The 21,462-nt window shown below is 44.1% G+C and overlaps 1 protein-coding gene across 1 annotated transcript in view; it reads right to left on the bottom strand.

Annotated features, from left to right (window-relative positions):
- Positions 1-20,753, bottom strand: part of LOC120054137 (AMP deaminase 3-like) — a 28,169-nt gene extending 7,416 nt beyond the window's left edge. Inside the window, exons 1-10 of the mRNA XM_039001551.1 lie at positions 20,615-20,753; positions 7,132-7,357; positions 6,715-6,907; positions 6,363-6,528; positions 5,942-6,161; positions 5,711-5,840; positions 5,366-5,560; positions 4,907-5,038; positions 4,653-4,816; positions 1,833-1,959 (exon numbers count right to left, since the gene is read on the bottom strand). Of these exons, the coding sequence (XP_038857479.1) occupies positions 1,833-1,959; positions 4,653-4,816; positions 4,907-5,038; positions 5,366-5,560; positions 5,711-5,840; positions 5,942-6,161; positions 6,363-6,528; positions 6,715-6,907; positions 7,132-7,352 (1,548 nt within the window). The 5' untranslated portion in view covers positions 7,353-7,357; positions 20,615-20,753. The remainder of the gene's footprint in view (positions 1-1,832; positions 1,960-4,652; positions 4,817-4,906; positions 5,039-5,365; positions 5,561-5,710; positions 5,841-5,941; positions 6,162-6,362; positions 6,529-6,714; positions 6,908-7,131; positions 7,358-20,614) is intronic.
- Positions 20,754-21,462: the final 709 nt, after the last annotated feature.

The raw sequence follows: 21,462 nt of genomic DNA on the forward strand, positions 1-21,462 counted from the left end.
TTGTTCTGCCCCTGAACAAGGCAGTTCCTAGGTCGTCATTGAAAATTAGAATTTGTTCTTAACTGACTTGCCTAGTTAAATAAAGGTAAAAAAAGAATATATATGTGTTTATATATGTATGTATATACAGTTGAAGTAGGAAGTTTACATACACTTGGAGTCACTAAAACTTGTTTTTCAACCACTCCACAAATTTCTTGTTAACAAACTATAGTTTTGGCAAGTCGGTTAGGACATCTACTTTGTGCATGACACAGGTCATTTTTCCAACAATTGTTTACAGACAGATTAATTCACTGTATCACAATTCCAGTGGTTCAGAAGTTTACATACACTAAATTGACTGTGCCTTTAAACAGCTTGGAAAATTCCAGAAAATGATGTCATGGCTTTAGAAGCTTCTGATAGGCTAATTGACATCATTTGAGTCAATTGGAGGTGTACCTGTGGATATATTTCAAGGCCTACCTTCAAACTCAGTGCCTCTTTGCTTGACATCATGGGAAAATTAAAAGAAATCAAAAAAAAATTGTTGACCTCCACAAGTCTGGTTCATCCTTGGGAGCAATTTCCAAATGCCTGAAGGTACCACGTTCATCTGTATAAATAATAGTACACAAGTATAAACACCATGGGACCAGACAGCCGTCATACCGCTCAGGAAGGAGACAACTTCTGTCTCCTAGAGATGAACGTACTTTGGTGTGAAAAGTACAAATCAATCCCAGAACAACAGCAAAGGACCTTGTGAAAATGCTGGAGGAAACAGGTACAAAAGTATCTATATCCACAGTAAAATGAGTCCTATATCAACATGACCTGAAATGCCGCTCAGCAAGGAAGAAGCCACTGCTCCAAAACCGCCATAAAAAAGCCAGACTACGGTTTGCAACTGCACATGGGGACAAAGATCGCACTTTTTGGAGAAATGTCCTCTGGTCTGGTGAAACAAAAATAGAACTGTTTGGCCATAATGACCATCGTTATGTTTGGAGGGAAAAGGAGGCTTGCAAGCTGAAGAACACCATCCCAACCGTGAAGCACGGGGGTGGCAGCATCATGTTGTGGGGGTGCTTTGCTGCAGGAGGGACTGGTGCACTTCACAAAATATATGGCATCATGAGGGAGGAAAATGATGTGGATATATTGAAGCAACATCTCCAGACATCAGTCAGGAAGTTAAAGCTTGGTCACAAATGGGTCTTTCAAATGGACAATAACCCCAAGCATACTTCCAAAGTTGTAGCAATGGCTTAAGGACAACAAAGTCAAGGTATTGGAGTGGCCATCACAAAGACCTGACCTCAATCCTATAGAAAACTTGTGGGCAGAACTGAAAAAGCGTGTGTGAGCAAAGAGGCCTTACAAACCTGACTAAGTTACACCAGCTCTGTCAGAAGGAATGGGCCAAAATTCAACCAACTTATTGTGGGAAGCTTGTGGAAACGCGAAACGTTTGACCCAAGTTAAACAATTTAAAGGCAATGCTACCAAATACTAATTGAGTGTATGGAAACTTCTGACCCACTGGGAATGTGAGAGAAATAAAAGCTGAAATAAATCATTCTCTCTACTATTATTCTGAAATTTCACATTCTTAAAAAAAAGTGGTGATCCTAACTGACCTAACTGATCCTAACTGACTAAGACAGGGAATTTTTATTAGGATTAAATGTCAGGAATTGTGAAAAACGGAGTTTAAATGTATTTAGCTAAGGTGTATGATAACTTCCGACTTCAACTGTATGTGTGTGTAGTTATTTCACCATTTCTGACTTGGAAAATCAGTCTGATAAAGTTGAGCTACTCCACTGTGTGTTGTAAATACTCACGTATTTCAAGAAAACGTGTATCTCCTTGTTCTTTTGTGGATTGACTGTAGCCTCGAACAGTGGGAGGAAAATATTCTCCAGCAGCTTGGCGAAGTTCTGTATTATCTTCTTCGACCTGAAAATGTCACTGCAAGACAAAATGTTACATTTGTGAAACATATCTTTAGATGTGACTTGCTTGATCACTGTAAGACTGATGGTGGATTCAGTTCAATTATTTGTTGATTAATAATAATGCTGACAACAGCCTTTCTTTGTTAAAGTAGCAGCACCATTCCTACTATCCTTTGTGTGACTTATACCCTGTTAAAAGATTTTATCAAGGTTTAAGATAAATGGTTAAATAATTCTACCCGGAAACTTAACCAGTAGGATTAGAGGTTATGTAGCATGGACAAGGAGTAATTAAGCTGATAAACATAAGTCCAAATAGGTTGGACTGGGAAGAGAGGAATGTATGTGTGTGCCGAAAGAAAACAAAGAGGAGCCTTAACCTATGTTTGAACCGACCCGGCTATAACTCTGGGGAGATAAGATAGGACAGGCAGAGCCCCTCCAGGTTTCCCAGATCTGGGGGGGGGACTGGAACTGTCAGCTGAGTGGTAATAAACTGTGGTGAGACTCCAGGAGAAAAAGAGAGAACCCAAATGTTGGTGTGTATGTATGTGCGTAGGTTAGAATGGTATAAAAGGAATGTATTTGTGTATGCACGAGAGAGCTCTCGCAAATAAACCTGGATCTGATCAATTGTGAGCTGGGAATTCTGTCTGTTTTATTTAAGACCAGAACTTTACAACCTCTGGGTTGCAGACCGATTAAGATAATTGAAATTTATGAACATTGATTACAAAATGCTATAACATACACTCAAAGAAAACATGGTTCCAAAATGGCTCTTCGGCTGTCTCCATAGGAGCACACTTTTTGGTTCCATGTAGAACCCTGTTTGGATCCAGGTAGAACCCTTTTGGGTTCGATGTAGAACCCTCTGTGGAAAGGGTTCTACAAGGAACCCAAAAAGGTTCTACCTGGAACCAAAAATGGTTCTTCAAATGGTTATTCTATGGGGACAGCCAAATAACCCTTTTAGGTTCTGGGAATGAATTGCTTCTAAGTTAAATATCAACCAGCAAAAGGGACCATAAATTTGATTGATTAACCTTGGTTGACAATGTAACGTCCTAAACTCAGCAAAAAAAAGAAACATCCCTTTTTCAGGTCCCTTTCTTTCAAAGATAATTCGTAAAAATCCAAATAACTTCACAGATCTTCATTGTAAAGGGTTTCAACACTGTTTCCCATGCTTGTTCAATGAACCTTTAACAATTAATGAACATGCACCTGTCGAATAGTTGTTAAGACACTAACAGCTTACAGACGGTAGGCAATTAAGGTCACAGTTTTGAAAACTTAGGACACTAAAGAGGCCTTTCTACTGACTCTGAAAAACACCAAAAGAATGATGCCCAGGGTCCCTGCTCATCTGCGTGAATGTGCCTTAGGCATGTTGCAAGGAGGCATGAGGACTGCAGATGTGGCCAGGGCAATAAATTGCAATGTCCGCACTATGAGACGCCTAAGACAGCGCTACATGGAGACAGCTGATCGTCCTCGCAGTGGCAGACCACGTGTAACAACACCTGCACAGGATCGGTACATCCGAACATCACACCTGCGGGACAGGTACAGGATGGCAACAACTGCCCGAGTTACACCAGGAACGCACAATCCCTCCATCAGTGCTCAAACTGTCCCCAACAGGCTGAAAGAGGCTGGACTGAGGGCTTGTAGGCCTGTTGTAAGGCAGATCCTCACCAGACATCACCGGCAACGTCGTCGCCTATGGGCAAAAACCCACCGTCGCTGGACCAGACAGGACTGGCAAAAAGTGCTCTTCACTGACGAGTCACGGTTTTGTTTCACCAGGGGAGATGGTCGGATTCGCGTTTATCGTCTAAGGAATGAGCGTTACACGAGGCCTGTACTCTGGAGCAGGATCGATTTGGAGGTGGAGGGTCCGTCATGGTCTGGGGCGGTGTGTCACAGCATCATTGTGACTGAGCTTGTTGTCATTGCAGGCAATCTCAAAGCTGTGCCTTACAGGGAAGACAACCTCCTCCCTTATGTGGTACCCTTCCTGCAGGGTCATCCTGACATGACCCTCCAGCATGAACACTGACATTCCTGTCTTGCAGGAAATCATGCACAGCCATACTACTCGTTCTGTGCGTGATTTCCTGCAAGACAGGAATGTCAGTGTTCTGCCATGGCCAGCGAAGAGCCCGGATCTTAATCCCATTGAGCACGTCTGGGACCTGTTGGATCGGAGGGTGGGGGCTAGGGCCATTCCTCCCAGAAATGTCCGGGAACTTGCCGGTGCCTTGGTGGAAGAGTGGGGTAACATTTCACAGCAAGAACTGGCAAATCTAGTGGAGTCCATGAAGAGGAGATGCACTGCAGTACTTAATGCAGCTGATGGCCACACCAGATACTGACTGTTACTTTTGATTTTGACCCCCCCTTTGTTCAGGGACACATTATTCAATTTCTGTTAGTCACATGTCTGTGGAACTTGTTCAGTTTATGTCTCAGTTGTTGAATATTGTTATGTTCATACACATATTTACACATGTTAAGTTTGCTGAAAATAAACGCAGTTGACAGTGAGAGGACGTTGCTTTTACACATCTTCGTTGCCATTACAACTAGTGTAGTTTTACAAAGACCATTATGGTTGAAGCATTATAGTACCACTAGCCTAGAGATCAGCATTGAGAGCAACATTCCCTTATCTTCCCTTCTTCTCCCTGTGACACTTACTAGATCCTGGGCACCTGGATGATCCAGCGCATGTTGGGGGAGTGAACCTTGTGCTGGATGAACCATGAGGCCAGGCTCTCCCACTCATCAGGGGAGCGGCCGTAGATGGACATACGGGGCTCTGCGTGCTGGTACTTACTCTCCTCCAGCTCATGAGCCACTTCCTGTTATAGAGGAAGAGGAAAGGAATTACAGTACGTTAGAGATTCCCATGATAGTGGAGTTGTGATATTGATCTTAAGTTGATGCTATACCTTGATGATGCGTGCAAAGTATTCCCCTTTGATGTAGTTGTCTGTTTTCAGGTAAATCTCTCGGAGTTCGCTGGCTCCCACAGGGTTGTACTTGGAGTTGAACTTATCAAAGCGGTGGAATGTTTGCCTTCCCTAAGAGAGTACACATTTATAATTGATTACATGTTTTTGTCAACAACAGCAGTTTAGCACCACTATCATTGTGATCCTCAAACACACTATTGGCAAGTTACATGGAACCTACAGCAGAACTGCAATTGTTTAAATACATACTTCTGAATATTCATATATGCATTATAATGGTGTTATGAACTGCTTATGAACAGTTTAATCGTCATGCAGAATAGGTTATTAAATGTGTTAAAAATAATGACATAACCTATAAACTGTAGTAACCTAAATACTATCCAACAATAGTATTTCAAGCATTGCGTCTAAAAGTTTCTAGAACATTCTTACAGCGTGTACGTCCAGGGAGTCCACAGTGAGGTCATAGGGGTCCATGGCCAGGGTGTCAAACACCTGTTTCAAGGTGATCATCTGGCCCCCCTTCTCCAGCACCACGCGGTCTGCCTCGGTCTTGTAGGTGGTCTGGATGAACTTCAGCAGGTGCTTCTGGTTCATGCAAGCGGCTGCGTGGATGTGAGTGTCTACCTGTATTCGCGAGGAGGCATAAGCCGACATATTTTGTCAGCTTGTTCTAAAGCACAGCTTGAGTCAGTGAGATGTCATTTATGACCATGTAATCATGGGAGTTTCAACCCTTGCATCTGCATTCCATCTTATACTCTATGCGTCACCAACCTTCCTGACGTTATAGAAGTCTCTGTGAGGAACACCTTTCAGCTCCTTCAGCTCAGCCATCTCATTCAGCATCTCGTGCAGATAGAACTTGGAGGCCACAAAGTTCAGTCGTCTGTGGCAGTAGGTTTTCCTGGAATGACAATGAGATAATATTAGAAACACCGTAATAGAGAGGGTCATTGGGAACTGGGCACCAGTGTGAGGTGGTGATGTCGGTGGTGGGCTGCTCACGTGGGCCCGTCTACGATCATGGCGAGGACATGGCTCAGGTCTATGGCGAAGGTCTCCAAGTCGGGGTAGGGCAGGCTGTGGGGCTGCTGCTGCTTCAGGGCCTCCGCATCGTCGTACACGTACACGATGCCGTCCTTCATCTGCAGCGAGTAGTTCAGGTCGTCAGGGATGCCCTCCGTAGTGTACGGGTCCTCCCCCTCGCGAGGGCAGGGGCACATATCTGCAGAGGACAGGATTAAATAAGTGACCAGAGGGAAGAGAGGAGAGAGATGATAGGTGAAAGGAAACGACAGAAGAAGAGGCTGAGAACGAGTGTCTCGAAGTGGAGTTACTTTTCTAAAGCTTGAGCTCAGAAATAATCTCTCTTAGCCCCAAAACTGGTATGTGGTTGATGCTGGATGTGTACAGTGTGATTCTCTACCTGGCAAGATCTCGTCCTCCACGTTCCACTTCTGGTTCTCAGCACTGCGAAGGAACTGGGCGGTGGTTCTGGGGAAGCGGTGGTAGGCCAGCCTGGAGTACTTCTCCCTGATGAACAGGGCCTTCATCAGTGTCTTGGCTGCCTGCTCATAGTCCTCCACTGTGATCTGGGAAAAATGCATGTTGACAGGCCATTATAGGCAATACACTGTCATTAGAAATGGCAACTCCTAGAAGTATTGTTTCCAAGCAAGTATAATTTTTTTGGTGGGTCAGTGTATGAAGGATATGACATAATTTGTGATGTGATTCAATGAGATTATATAAATATATTATTTTATGATGACGCTTACCCCTGCACAATAATCTCCGCTGATGGTGACCCTCTGGAACTCTGGGGAGTTCTCTGGGATACTGGGGCAGACAGGGGCGCCAGGGAAGAGCAGAGGGGTGACTACAGACATAGCCCACTCTGGATTGATGTTGAGGGAACTGGGGAACTGCTGAGATACCAACTGGGAACGCTTCATCTTAAAACTCTTCTTCCTGGTGAGACCAACATCATACAAGTGGATAAGTGGACATTCTGGATCCTATTCTCCTTTTCAAATCAATGTCATTCCAGTCACTTTGGTAAAATAATACTCACTGAAAATGTCTACAATTGAAGTTCAGTTAATTTCAGTGACTTGACATGAAATGAAATGAATGAAATTGACTCCCAAAGTCCCTGACCTATTAGACCCATTAGTTTATATGTGCCCTCTGACCTCTTGGTGCTTTCCTCTGAGTACTGCTCGGCGATCTCCTTGAGCATCTCCATCTCCCGGTCCTGGTGCAGGCCGATGGGGCAGTCCTCAGGCACGGTGTACATGGACAGGGCATCCTTGGTGTCCTCCTCCTTCAGCACCGAGGCGTACACCTTCTCTGCCAGCAGACGCACCGACTCATCCACCTCGCTCAGCGAGATCTTGGGGAACTGACGCGGCATCTCTACTGAAACAGAGGAACACAGGTTTAAAGCACATAGTGAAATTGTCCTTAGAATTCAGTTATAAAATGACTTATAGAGTACCAGTCAAAGGTTTGGACACACCTACTCATTCCAGAGTTTTTTCTTTATTTTTACTATTTTCTACATTGTAGAATAATAGTGAAGACATCAAAACTATGAAATAACACATATGAAATCATGTAGTAACCAAAAAACTGTTAAACAGATTCTTCAAAGTAGACACCCTTTGCCTTGATGACAACTTTGCACACTCTTGGCTTTCTCTCAACCAGCTTCATGAGGTAGTCACCTGGAATGCATTTCAATGCACAGGTGTGCCTTGTTAATTTGTGGAATTTATTTCCTTCTTAATGCATTTGAGTCAATCAGTTGTGTTGTGACAAGGTAGGGGTGGTATACAAAAGATAACCTTATTTGGTAAAAGACCAAGTCCATATTATGGCAAGAACAGCTCAAATATGCAAAGCGAAACGACAGTCCATCATTACTTTAAGACATGAAGGTCAGTCAATCCTGAAAATGTCAAGAACTTTTAAAGTTTCTTCAACTGCAGTCGCAAAAACCATCAAACGCTATGATGATGAGGACCGCCACGGGAAAGGAAGACCCAGAGTTATAAGCTCATTAGAGTTAACTGCACCTCAGAATTGCAGCCCAAATAAATGCTTCACAGAGTTCAAGTAACAGACACATCTCAACATCAACTGTTCAGAGGAGACTGCGTGAATCAGGCCTTCATCGTCGAATTACTGCAAAGAAACCACTACTAAAGGACACCAATAAGAAGAGACTTGCTTGGGCCAAGAAATGGACATTAGACCACTGGAAATCTGTTCTTTGGTCTGATGAGTTCAAATTTCAGATTTTTTGTTCCAACCGCTGTGTTTTTGTGAGGCGCAGAGTATGTGAACGGATGATCTCCACATGTGTGGGTCCCACCTTGAAGGATGGAGGAGGACGTGTGATGGTGTGGGGGTGCTTTGCTGGTGACACTGTCTGTGATTTATTTAGAATTCAAGGCACACTGAACCAGCATGGCTACCACAGCATTCTGCAGCGATACGCCATCGCATCTGGTTTGTGCTTAGTAGGACTATCGTTTGTTTTTCAACAGGACAATGACCCAACACACCTCCAGGCTGTGTAAGGGCTATTTGACCAAGAAGGAGAGTGATGGAGTGCTGCATCAGATGACCTGGCTTTCACAATCACCCGACCTCAACCCAATTGAGATGTTTTGGGATGAGTTGGACCATAGAGTGAAGGAAAAGCAGCCAACAAGTGCTCAGCATATGTGGGAACTCCTTCAAGACTGTTGGAAAAGCATTCCAGGTGAAGCTGGTTGAGAGAATGCCAAGAGTGTGCAAAGCTGTCATCAAGGCAAAGGGTGGCTACTTTGAAGAATCTCAAATATAAAATATATTTTGATTTGTTTAACCCTTTTTTGGTTACTACATGATTCCATATGTGTTATGTCATATAGTTTTGATATCTAAACCATTATTCTACAATGTAGAAAATAGTTTTAAAAAATTAAGAAAAACCCTTGAATGAGTAGGTGTGTCAACTTTTGACTGGTTCTGTAAATTACTTATAAATGAAGACTGTTGGTATGATTATTATATTGTCTATGATGAAATACTACTGCTGTCAGGGAAAATAAAATATTATCTTGACAGAGGCAGTAAATACAAGCACAACAGGCTGAATATGAGAGCATGGTGTAATGGGAACACGTGTTTGCAACACCTCAGCTTAAATCACTGCAGTAAACATGTCCTTGAGTGTCCTTGTCTCCTGTTTCTATGTGCCCTCATTTGCTGTCAGAGTCATAATCATGTTACAGTAAACAAAACTGTTCACCAAAAAGGTCACGTTACAGAGACTGCATCACTTTTGACCTCCTGGATCAGAGGTCAGTCACTGAGCATGAAAAGAAAAATTGTTCACCCACCCAGCCTCTCTGTCTCCAATTATCTGTCTCAGTGACTCTGTACATTTTGTTTGTAAAGCATTTTCGACTGTGATGCAGACAAAATGGCCTTGATAATGTGTTGAGTATGCATATCAATCAAATATCAGTTCATGGGATAGTATGAGCTCATGGCTGATCATGTCTATATTGTTACTGCACAGGATGGAAAAAAAAGAATGAGTTTTTAAAATGAGTGACCATATTAGGCAACTGCCTTCCCCCTCCTCCCCCAAAAAAGTTTATAAATGATTCCTTTCTTGTTCTACAGAATTGCCCATAGGCTTGGTTCAGGGTTGATCTGGTTACTGTGGTGTTTGTTTCTGCCTGGCGGTTTCACAAAACCACTGTTATGCAACAAACATGGTTTCGTTTACGTCTTTCAGTTCCAGTGTCTGTTTCTGTGTTGTAGCACAAAACCAACTCTATTCACATTAAATGAGACAGAATATTCCCAGTCAGACCAAGCGGACAGAGATAATGAGGGGTTAACAATCTCGAGGTCCATTTCTACTGGAAAAGGCAAAGACAACCCAGAGTGTTTGTTGTTTTAGTATTCAGTTATTTGCAGACTATATTACTCTTGGTTCCCAGGACCTTTTTGTTTATTCCTGTAGCCCTCAAGCCTTACAATTACCGGGCTTCCATTTGCAACCAACTGATTCTGCTGATTCACGTAGCTCAGCCATTTTGTAGTGACACAGACCTTCGGTTGCTATTCAACTCCCAGTCTATGATGTTTGCTGTGCTCTTATTTTATTGACCATGTCTCCACGTGTGACTATTAATACTAGTGCCACTATTAGGGTAGCATCTGTGACTGAGTGGGTCAGTTGGCCAGTTCACCAGTCAGACGTCACGGATACTGTGTAGAGCAACAAGCCACCCTATCAAATTAGTGCTTCGCTGTTGACTCTCTTTCACCAAATGTTGACATGGAACTCAAGCTATCTAAGATCTTTCAACAACATAAAAAAAAAAATAGGCCTACAATGCTTTGGAACATTTTCCCCCTGGTTGGAACATTTCCAGCCTGTTCCTCGTCCAGCGTCTCTAGGAAGGCCGCATTTCCGACAAGTCTTCCCAACACATGTATACTGTTCCAACAGCTGGGCAGTCTCATCAACAGCTGGGCCGTCTCATCAAATGAAATGTTATTTATCTCATGCACTGAATACAACTGGTGTAGACTTTACAGTGAAATACTTGTTTACAAACCGTTCCCAACGATGCAGAGTACAAGTACCAGATCAATGTGCAGAGATACTTGAGGTAGATACAGTGCATTTGGAAAGTATTCAGACCCCTTGACTTATTCCACGTTTTGTTACATTACAGCCTTATTCTAAAATGTATTACATAGTTTTTCCCTCCTCAATCTACACACAATACACCATAATGACAAAGCAAAACAGGTTTCTAGAAATGTTTGCACATTTATTACAAATAAAAAACAGAAATATCACATTTACATAAGTATTCAGACCCTTTACTCAGTACTTTGTTGAAGCACCTTTGGCAGTGATTACAGTCTCGAGTCTTTTTGGGTATGACTCTACAAGCTTGGCACACCTGTATTTGGGGAGTTTCTCACATTCTTCTCTGCAGATCCTCTCAAGCTCTGTCAGGTTGGATGGGGAGCATCGCTGAAAAAAATCCCCACAGCATGATGCTGCCACCACCGTGCTTCACAGTCGGGATGGTGCTAGGTTTCCTCCAGACGTGACTCTTGGTATTCAGGACAAAGAGTTTAATCTTTGTTTCATCAGATCAGAGATTCTTGTTTCCTTTAGGTGCCTTTTGGCAAACTCCAAGCTGTCTGTCTTGTGCCTTTTACTAAGTAGTAGCTTCCGTCTGGCCACTCTACCATAAAGGCCTGATTGGTGGAGTGCTGCAGAGATGTGTTCTCCCATCTCCACAGAGGAACTCTGGAGCTCTGTCAGAGTGACCATCTGGTTCTTGGTCACCTCCCTGACCAAGGCCCTTCTTCCCTTATTGCTCAGTTTGGCGGTGCGGCCGAGTCTTGGTGGTTCCAAAATTCCACTGGCCACTGTGTTCTTGTAGAAACATCTGAAGGATGATCAATGGAAACAGGATGCACCTGAGCTCAATTTCGAGTCTCATAGCAAAGGGTCTGAATACTTATGTGAATAAGGTATTTCTGTTTTTTGTTTGTTTATACATTTACAAAAAATTCTATAAACCTGTTTTTGCATCATCATTATGGGGTCTTGTCTGTGGATTGATGAGGGGATAAAAAAAAAATCAATTGTAGAATAAGCTGTAACGTAACAAAATGTGAAAAAAAGTCAAGGGGTCTGAATACTTTCCTAATGCACTGTATGTACATGAAGGCAGGGTAAAGTGACTAGGCATCCGGTTAGATAATAATAAGAGCAAAATTAAGAACAGTAACAGCAGCAAATGATCAGAGTGTGTGTGCGTGTGTGCGTGCGTATATAGTGTTTGAATGTGTTAGGGATTTGTGTAGGAGTGACTGTGTGAGTTAGTGTGTGTATATGGTGTGTATATAAAGTCTAGTGAGTGTGCATAGAGTCAGTGCAGATAATTGACTATTTAACAGTCTGGCTGTTTAGCAGCCTTATGTCTTGGGGATTGTTACGGATACAAGTGTTCTGTGTGTATCCTGTGTGTATTTCTTTTCTCTCCTTCTCCCCTACTCACAGGTGACAATAATCATTCCCCAATCAGTCATCAATCAGTCGCTAATCGGAAGACACCTGCTCCTTTTCCCTTACCCAATCACAGTCCCTTTCCCTTGGTTTAAAACCCCTGTCAGTTGGTTTCTCAGGAGCTCAATCTCTTTGTAACATGCCTTCTGTCTGTAGATCACTTGTGTGTTTTGCAGCTACATGTCACTTTGTCCCCACCTGTGAGTATTGTTTTGGTTATGGTGTTTGAGTGTTTGTTTGATGGTGGGAAAAGGGGGTAACCAGACAAGTCGCCCTTGGGCTACACTACCCGTAGTTAAACATTGTTAAAAACACTAGTTAGAACTGGGCGGACCACCCCCTGTATTTTTGGTTAGTTAGTTAGCTGTTTGTGAAGTAGGCTAGTCTAGCTTAGGGGTGTTTTTGAATTATTATTCTTTCATTCCTTGGGTCCCGCTCAGCCCCTTTTCCTGCTTCCCCCCCCCCATTTACCGTGTGTTTATAAATAAACATTCAGTGTTTGACGGTAATTAAGTTGTCTGTGTTATTTGTTCTCACTGTTACGTTTTCACTACTATAATTTGCATGAGTTGTGTTACGGGTCCCATTAACATCCCCCCTAGTATCGGGCCAAAGGGATTCGTAACATAAGTGGGGGCTCATCCGGGATATGTCATTACTGACACCCATACCGCTTGTGCAGATTGTTTTAGTGGTCTAGTTCAGTGTTGAACGTTATAGCTAAAGTAGAATTAGTGTTTGCTATTTGTTGGCTCTGTGTAGTAATTAAAAATGGCTACATTTGATTTGAAGTCCTTTTTGGATAACCCTTCGTGGGAGGTTTTTGATAGGTGTCGTAGAATTGATTTAATGACCTTGGCTGACCATTATTCAGTATTGATTCCACAGAATGTAGTTAAAGCGGAGGTTAAACAATTAGTGTTGAATGTTTTGTTGGAAGAACAGGTGATTGTATTACCGCTGCCTGAGCCTACTACCCCTGTAGGGGATGTTGCTGCTCCTCTAAGCCCAGTGGTGTCTGAGGGCGAGGCTAAAGCTCCAGCCACATTGCCCCGTTTTGATCCACTCTCCCCACAGTCAACCGGTGATACCAGGAGGGATGGCCGGTCAATACAGTTCCAACTGGAGGCGGAAGAGAGAGCCCAAATTAGGCGAGAGACTCTCCAGTTGGAGATGTGTAAAATTGAGGCAGAACAGCGGCAGATGGAGTTAAAAATGGAGATGTGTAAAATTGAGGCAGAAAAAGAACGAGAACAGCGGCAGATGGAGTTAAAAATGCGCCAGATGGAACTGGAGGCAGAGACAGCGAGGCTAGCCTTCGTTCCTGCAGTGACTGTTAGTGAGCCGTCCTCACCAACTAGAGCTCCCAACACTTTTGACATTAGTAGGCAGATTGCCTTGGTACCTTTGTTCAGAGAGTCAGAGGTTGACTCCTATTTTTGTGTATTTGAACGTATAGCCGTAGCCTTGAAATGGCCTAAAGAGGTATGGTGCCTATTACTTCAGTGTAAATTAACTGGTAAAGCCCAAGAGGTTTTGTCAGCGCTACCTCTTGAAGACAGTTTAAATTATGAAGTGGTCAAAGCTACTGTTCTTCGCGCCTATGAGCTTGTGCCTGAGGCATACCGACAGAGATTTAGGTCTCATAAGAAGTCTTCTAGTAAGACTTATGTGGAATTTGCTAGAGAGAAGGGAAATCTGTTTGATAAATGGCATGCTGCTAGCAAGGTAACTGATTTTAACTCTCTCCGGGAGTTAATTTTGTTGGAAGAGTTTAAAAATTGCTTACCTGAACGCATTGTAGTGTACCTAAACGAACAGAAAGTATCCTCCCTGTCCGAAGCGTCTGTGTTGGCAGACGAGTTTGTGTTGACGCACAAGAGTGTGTTTTCGGCTCATACTGAGAGTAGAGTTACAGAATTGCCTACTTATAGCCCTAGTCGGCCAGCAGTATATCAAGCACGCCAGAAAAATGAGCGTCCCTGTTTCTATTGTCATAAGGTGGGACATATGATTAATGATTGCTTCCTGCTAAAACGTAAACAAGGGATGCCTCTTCGTGCCAAGCCACCAACAGGTGTTGGTCTAATTCATACGGTTGTGAGGTCTGAAACGAAACAGGTGCCTAAGGGTAAATGTATTTTGAAAGACCCAGTTCCCGACCGTAGTTATGAACCGTTCATTTTCGAGGGGTTTGTGTCCCTAGCGAATGACGAAGCGTCTCAGCGTCCGGTTAAAATCCTTAGAGATACTGGTGCGGCGCAGTCGTTTATATTGTCTGATGTGTTGCCCTTATCCGACGATACATACTGTGGTTCCAGTGTGTTAGTTCAGGGTATAGAAATGGGTTTTGTGCCATTGCACTTTGTGAAAGTACACTCTGAGTTAATCAGTGGAATATTCAGAGTGGGGGTACGTCCTATGTTGCCAGTAAAAGGTGTGACCTTTATATTGGGTAACGATATTGCCGGAGGAAAGATAGTACCCATATTGGAAGTATTGGATAAAAGTGACCACTCTCTCTCCAATGAGCTGGCACAGAGTTATCCACATGTGTTCCCTGCTTGTGCTGTCACTCGTGCTCAGGCACGACAAGAGAGTGACGTGATAGATTTGTCGAACACTGTTCTGTTCAAAGAGGATGATCAAGAGGATGGGTTGTGTGCTACCTCTGGGAAGCTGATCACCTCTGACAAACAGCCCAGGAAAGAAGCGAAGAATGTTGAACTTATTGCTGATGCAATACAGTTACCAGTCACTCGTGAGCAGCTGGTTGCTAACCAAAAGGTTGACACCAAGCTTGCTAAATGTTTTTCTAGTGTTGTCTCATTGGAAGAGGTAAAGAAGAAAAACGTGGCTTACTTCATTGATGGTAATCTCCTCATGCGTAAATGGACATCCCATGATGACGCGGGCGGAGATTGGAATGCTGTTTACCAAATAGTGATTCCTACAGCCTTTCGACAAAATGTGTTATCCCTTGCTCATGATCACCAGTGGTCTGGTCATTTAGGAATCACAAAAACTTATGATCGGATTCTTCGCCATTTCTTTTGGCCAGGTTTAAAACAAGATGTGGCTCAGTACTGTCGTACATGCCACACATGTCAGATAACAGGAAAACCAAATCAGGTTATTCCTCCCGCTCCTCTTTGTCCAATACCTGTCATAGGTGAACCATTCGAACATGTGGTGGTTGATTGTGTTGGACCGTTACCGAAGACAAAATCGGGTAACCAGTTTCTGTTGACAATTATGTGTATGGCAACAAGATACCCCGAGGCCATTCCTCTGCGAAGGATTACAGCCCCGGTAGTGAGTAAAGCCTTAATTAAATTCTTCACGACATTCGGATTACCTAAGGTGGTACAAAGTGATCAAGGTACCAATTTCCTGTCCAAGCTTTTCAAGCAGGTGTTAAAATCCTTGTCAATTACGCACCGTGTGTCAAGCGCCTATCACCCAGAGTCTCAGGGTGCGCTTGAACGTTGGCATCAGACATTGAAGTCTATGCTACGTAAATATTGTTTGGAATCTGAGAAAGATTGGGATGAGGGAGTTCCTCTAGTTTTGTTTGCTGCTCGTGAAACTGTACAGGAGTCCCTAGGTTTCAGCCCGGCTGAACTAGTGTTTGGTCACACAGTGAGAGGACCAATGAAAGTTCTTAAAGAACAGTTTTTGTCCCAAGAGTTGTGTACAGGAGATGAAAATGTGTTGGACTACGTTAGTCGCTTTCGGGAGCGCCTACACCAAGCCTGTGCTCTTGCAAAGGAAGCTCTGTCTTCCTCCCAAAGGAGCATGAAAAGACACTATGATAAAGAGGCTGTTTCTCGTCCACTACAGCCAGGTGACCAAGTACTGGTGTTATTGCCTGTTCCAGGATCTTCACTGTCAGCTCGTTTCTCTGGTCCTTATTTCATTGAGAAGAAATTAAGTGAAACTGATTATGTGCTTCAAACGCCTGATAGAAAACGCCAATCTCGTGTGTGCCACATTAACATGTTAAAAGCCTACCACACCCGACCCATCACCCAAGTGGATAGTTCAAAAACAGAGGAAGGTACGGCTGTCTCCGCTGCTTCTACTGCTATGATAGTGGACTGTCATATTGATAATGTTGAGGGAGATGGATTAGAGTTGCGCAATACTCGGCAGCAGTGCGTTAGATTGCCCAACTCAGAAATGCTGCTGTCTATCCAGTCAGGTCTGGTTCATTTAACGGACGGACAGGCCGACGATGTTGTGAGGCTACTACACAGTTTTCCATGTCTCTTTAATGATGTTCCTACTCGCACAAACGTGTTGGAACATGACATTAATGTTGGAAATGCTACACCTATCAAGCAACACCCCTATCGTATCAACGCTTCCAAACGGAAGATAATGAGGGATGAAGTGACATATTTGTTGGAGAATGACCTGGCTACGCCAAGTTCAAGCCCTTGGAGTTCTCCTTGCATTCTGGTTCCTAAACCTGATGGTACGTCCAGGTTATGTACGGATTATCGAAAGGTTAATTCTGTCACAATGCCAGATTCGTTCCCGTTACCCAGACTGGACGACTGTATCGACACTATTGGAGCTGCTAAGTATGTTACTAAGTTGGACCTCTTAAAAGGTTACTGGCAGGTTCCGTTAACTTCACGTGCTTCGGAGATTTCTGCCTTTGTAACCCCAGACAACTTCCTACAGTACTCAGTCATGGCTTTTGGGATGCGAAATGCACCAGCCACTTTCCAACGACTGGTTAACTCCGTATTAGCTGGAGTACCCAACTGTAGTGCTTATCTTGATGATCTGGTGATTTATTCGTCTGAGTGGTCAGATCATGTTGACTCTCTCAGGGTAGTATGTGAACGGTTGGCAGCTGCTTCGCTAACCCTGAACTTGGCAAAGTGCGAGTTTGGAAAAGCTACTGTTACTTATCTTGGCAAAGAGGTCGGCCATGGACAGGTGCGCCCTGTTGATGCCAAGGTCTTGGCTATAACTGCATTTCCCGCACCTACCACCAGACGACAGCTACGCCGCTTTTTAGGGATGGTTGGCTACTACCGTAGTTTCTGTCAAAATTTCTCTGCGGTAGTTTCTCCATTGACCGATTTGCTCAGTCCGGCTAAATCATTTGTGTGGTCTCCGGATTGTAAAATAGCTTTTGAATCTGCGAAAGCCCTCTTGTGTAATACCCCTGTACTTGCTGCTCCGGATTTTGAAAAACCGTTTCAACTTGAGGTAGATGCTAGTGCCAGAGGTGCTGGTGCTGTTCTACTGCAGCAGGACAAGAGTGGAGTGGATCATCCAGTGTGTTATTTTTCTCGGAAGTTTAACAAATGTCAGACAAGTTATGCCACAATAGAACAGGAAGCTCTTGCTTTGTTGTTGGCTCTGCAGTACTTTGAGGTGTACATTGGTTCCAGTGCCCTACCAGTGATTGTATATACGGACCACAACCCCTTAGTGTTTCTCCACCGTATGTACAATCAGAACCAGCGCCTAATGCGTTGGGCCCTGATTGTGCAAAATTATAATTTGGAGATCCGCCACAAAAAGGGTTCAGAAAATGTATTAGCAGATGCTTTGTCACGTGTGTAAAAATAATGATGGTTTGTATGTTTTGTAAATGTGTTCGCAATCCCTAGGGTTGCGCTTTTAAGGGTGGGAGTGTTACGGATACAAGTGTTCTGTGTGTATCCTGTGTGTATTTCTTTTCTCTCCTTCTCCCCTACTCACAGGTGACAATAATCATTCCCCAATCAGTCATCAATCAGTCGCTAATCGGAAGACACCTGCTCCTTTTCCCTTACCCAATCACAGTCCCTTTCCCTTGGTTTAAAACCCCTGTCAGTTGGTTTCTCAGGAGCTCAATCTCTTTGTAACATGCCTTCTGTCTGTAGATCGCTTGTGTGTTTTGCAGCTACATGTCACTTTGTCCCCACCTGTGAGTATTGTTTTGGTTATGGTGTTTGAGTGTTTGTTTGATGGTGGGAAAAGGGGGTAACCAGACAAGTCGCCCTTGGGCTACACTACCCGTAGTTAAACATTGTTAAAAACACTAGTTAGAACTGGGCGGACCACCCCCTGTATTTTTGGTTAGTTAGTTAGCTGTTTGTGAAGTAGGCTAGTCTAGCTTAGGGGTGTTTTTGAATTATTATTCTTTCATTCCTTGGGTCCCGCTCAGCCCCTTTTCCTGCTTCCCCCCCCCCCATTTACCGTGTGTTTATAAATAAACATTCAGTGTTTGACGGTAATTAAGTTGTCTGTGTTATTTGTTCTCACTGTTACGTTTTCACTACTATAATTTGCATGAGTTGTGTTACGGGTCCCATTAACATCCCCCCTAGTATCGGGCCAAAGGGATTCGTAACAGGGATAGAAGCTGTCTCGGAGCCTGTTGGTCCGAGAGCCGAGGCTCCGGTACCGTTTTCCCTACGGTAGCAGAGTGAAAAGTCTATGACTTGGGTGGCTGGAGTCTTTGGCCATTTCTGACACCGCCTGATATGGATGGCAGGGAGCTCGGCCCCAGTGATGTACTGGGCTGTCTGCACCACCCTTTGTAACGTTTTGCGTGATGCAGCCGGTCGAGATGCTCTCAATGGTGCAGCTGTAGAACCTTTTTGAGGATCTGAGAGCCCATGCGGGTGTGTGTGGTCCTTCGTGATGTGGATGCCAAGGAACTTAAAGCTCTTGACCCGCTCCACAACAGCCCCGTCGATGTGGTTGGGGGCGTACTCTTCCCTCTTTTTCCTATTGTCCACGATCAGCTCCTTGGTCTCCTTGATGTTGAGGGAGAGGTTGTTGTCCCGGCACCACACTGCTAAGTTTCTGACCTCCTCAGAGTCAAACTCAGCTGGTCATGGAACCCCACCCAACCCATATGCTGTCTATGGCAGCCTGACGCATATACATACAACACAGTCAACAACAGTGTATATGGGGACAATAAACTGAGTGATTTAGTTGTTGACTTTGTGTCCGTGTGGAAGGTCAGTGCCTCTTTACACAATCACACACACAATCCAAACACATGACATCATCAAACTGGCGACTCATCCTAACTTATTGTCATTTCCTCTGAAAATGCCCCTTTTTCAGCATTTGCCTTTTGTCAACTAGCTGTGCTTCATCACAGTATTTTCTTGCACACAGGAAGTGCTCTATCCAGTAGATCCCGACCCTCAGAGTGCCCCAAGCCATAGAAATTCAATGACCCCTGCCATTCACACCACGCCCATTGTCATCATCACAACACAACGGGACGGCCAGTAGCTAGCTTTATCTCTCACTCTTACCTTCTGCAGTGATCCGGGCCATGCCTGGCTCTCTGGCTCTGAGTAATGAGTCTGTAGTGACTTTCTCTGTCTCTCTTGTGAATCTCTTTGTATCACTCTGTTGGTCACTACAGTGATGCAGGAGGGGTTCCCTGTTGTGTCTCTCTCTGTCTGTTTTGACAGCCTCTCTGTCTCTTCGGTGTGATACAGTTGCTTTATCTCTTTCTGTGTGTCTTTCTCAGGATTCGCTCAGTTGTTTATCAGCCCTGGTCTGTGTATGAGGCAGCAGCTGGTTGTTTCTGTGTCTTGTGTATCCTTTCCCTCTCTATTTTAGGAGGCTGGGAGCGTCATGGCGACCCGACCCGCTAATCCAAGTCGTGTATGTCACAACTGGCTCTCAGCGAGGCACTCACTGAGCGAGCACTCACTGAGAGATAGGGTGATGGGGGAACCTAATGTCCTCCTGATCCCCCCCCCCCACCATACACTGTAACAGTTGTAAGGAGAACAGGAGAGCAGAGTACTTCATTCTTGCTTGAATAGATCATTAGTGGCAGGAGGCAACCTCTTTGCCTTTGATTTTCTAGTCATGTCTTTGAGGGAGGCAAGCAAGACGCTCTGCTAAACAGCAAAGGTAAAACATATGCTTGTCTGCACCAGCTGGCTCTACTTAAAGCCAGGCCTGGAACTGGGCCATGCCAGCCTGCCCGGAGCATAGCAACCACGGCCTGCACTGTGGTGGACAGGCAACTGAGCTTTACCAGGTTTCCATAGTCCATAACAGGACCAAGAATACAAGTACCTGATATAATAGAGTGTTCTGTGCGCACTAGAGCTCATGGCAATTTATGGAACACTCTGTCCCTGAAGCATTGTCACACTGAATGAAACACAGTGAAGGACACAATGTTGAAGTAAAATGCACACATTCCCAAACCCATGCTTTGATAGATCTTGACGTAGGATACCAGGCATAGAGTACTGAATCCAATTTGCAGTGAGTGGCCTCCTTTACCCTTAGTACGCGCTGGGTGTCAACAGTCACATGTGCCCCTAAGCATTTACAGAAACAACAAACATAATGTAATTCAATAGTAGTATGCTGACACACCAGGGTGAGAAATGCCTGGAGCTATTTGTGCGGTGTAGTAATCACAATCACTGGTCCAGTGGCAGGGAATGGAAAGTGTCAGGAACAAGTCAGATTATAAACACAGAGGGCAGTAAAAAATATGTCATTTGTCTCCAATGAAAACGTGCAAACCCCCCCACCCCCAAAGTACGTAGAGACACAGGCCTGCTACTTACCCCAAAGCGTAACAAAGCTGAGAAGGTGGTAGATATATTGTCTTGGTGCGTGGTTTATTTGTTCGGTGTTGTGTCCTGATGCTACAGAATCAGACGAGTGGAGTGAGTGTGTGGTGCTCTCAGCAGACTACTTCTATTTATGTATCTTTTTAACGGCTGAGCTGCGTCTCCCCGGCCTCTCCTTTATTCGCATGGAAACAATTGGAGGAAGCCTGACTCCGCCTCGGAAAGCGTTGCTGCTGTACGTGCCCATCCCACAGAGACTTGTGTGTGTGCCAGTCCTATCCTATCCTGTCCCAGTCCCAAAACCACCACTTCCCCATCTCTCACTCCTACTCTCACTCCCACTCAGTGTAACGGGTGTCGTCGTCTGATGAGGAAGAATCGGACCAAAGCGCAGCGTGGTGAGTGTTCATGACTTTTATTGAACTGAACACTGAAACAAAAATAACAAAGTGAATAAACGAAACCGAAACAGTCCTGTCAGGTGCAGAACACTAAACAGAAAACAACTACCCACAAAACACAGGTGGGAAAAGGCTACCTAAGTATGGTTCCCAATCAGAGACAACGATAGTCAGCTGTCCCTGATTGAGAACCATACCCGGCCAAAACAAAGAAATACAAAACATAGAAAAAATAACATAATGCCCACCCAAATCACACCCTGACCAAACCAAAATAGAGACATAAAAAGCTCTCTAAGGTCAGGGCGTGACACTCAGAGCCACACACAACCACAGCCACAGATTATTGCTTGACTAATTATGGCATTGGAATTGTATTATATGAAGGATTGTGACATTTTGCAATATATTCAGTACTCTGGTAATACGATACTCCAATTC

This window comes from Salvelinus namaycush, chromosome 9 (assembly GCF_016432855.1).
Source record: "Salvelinus namaycush isolate Seneca chromosome 9, SaNama_1.0, whole genome shotgun sequence".
In the NCBI taxonomy this organism is placed as follows: domain Eukaryota; kingdom Metazoa; phylum Chordata; class Actinopteri; order Salmoniformes; family Salmonidae; genus Salvelinus; species Salvelinus namaycush.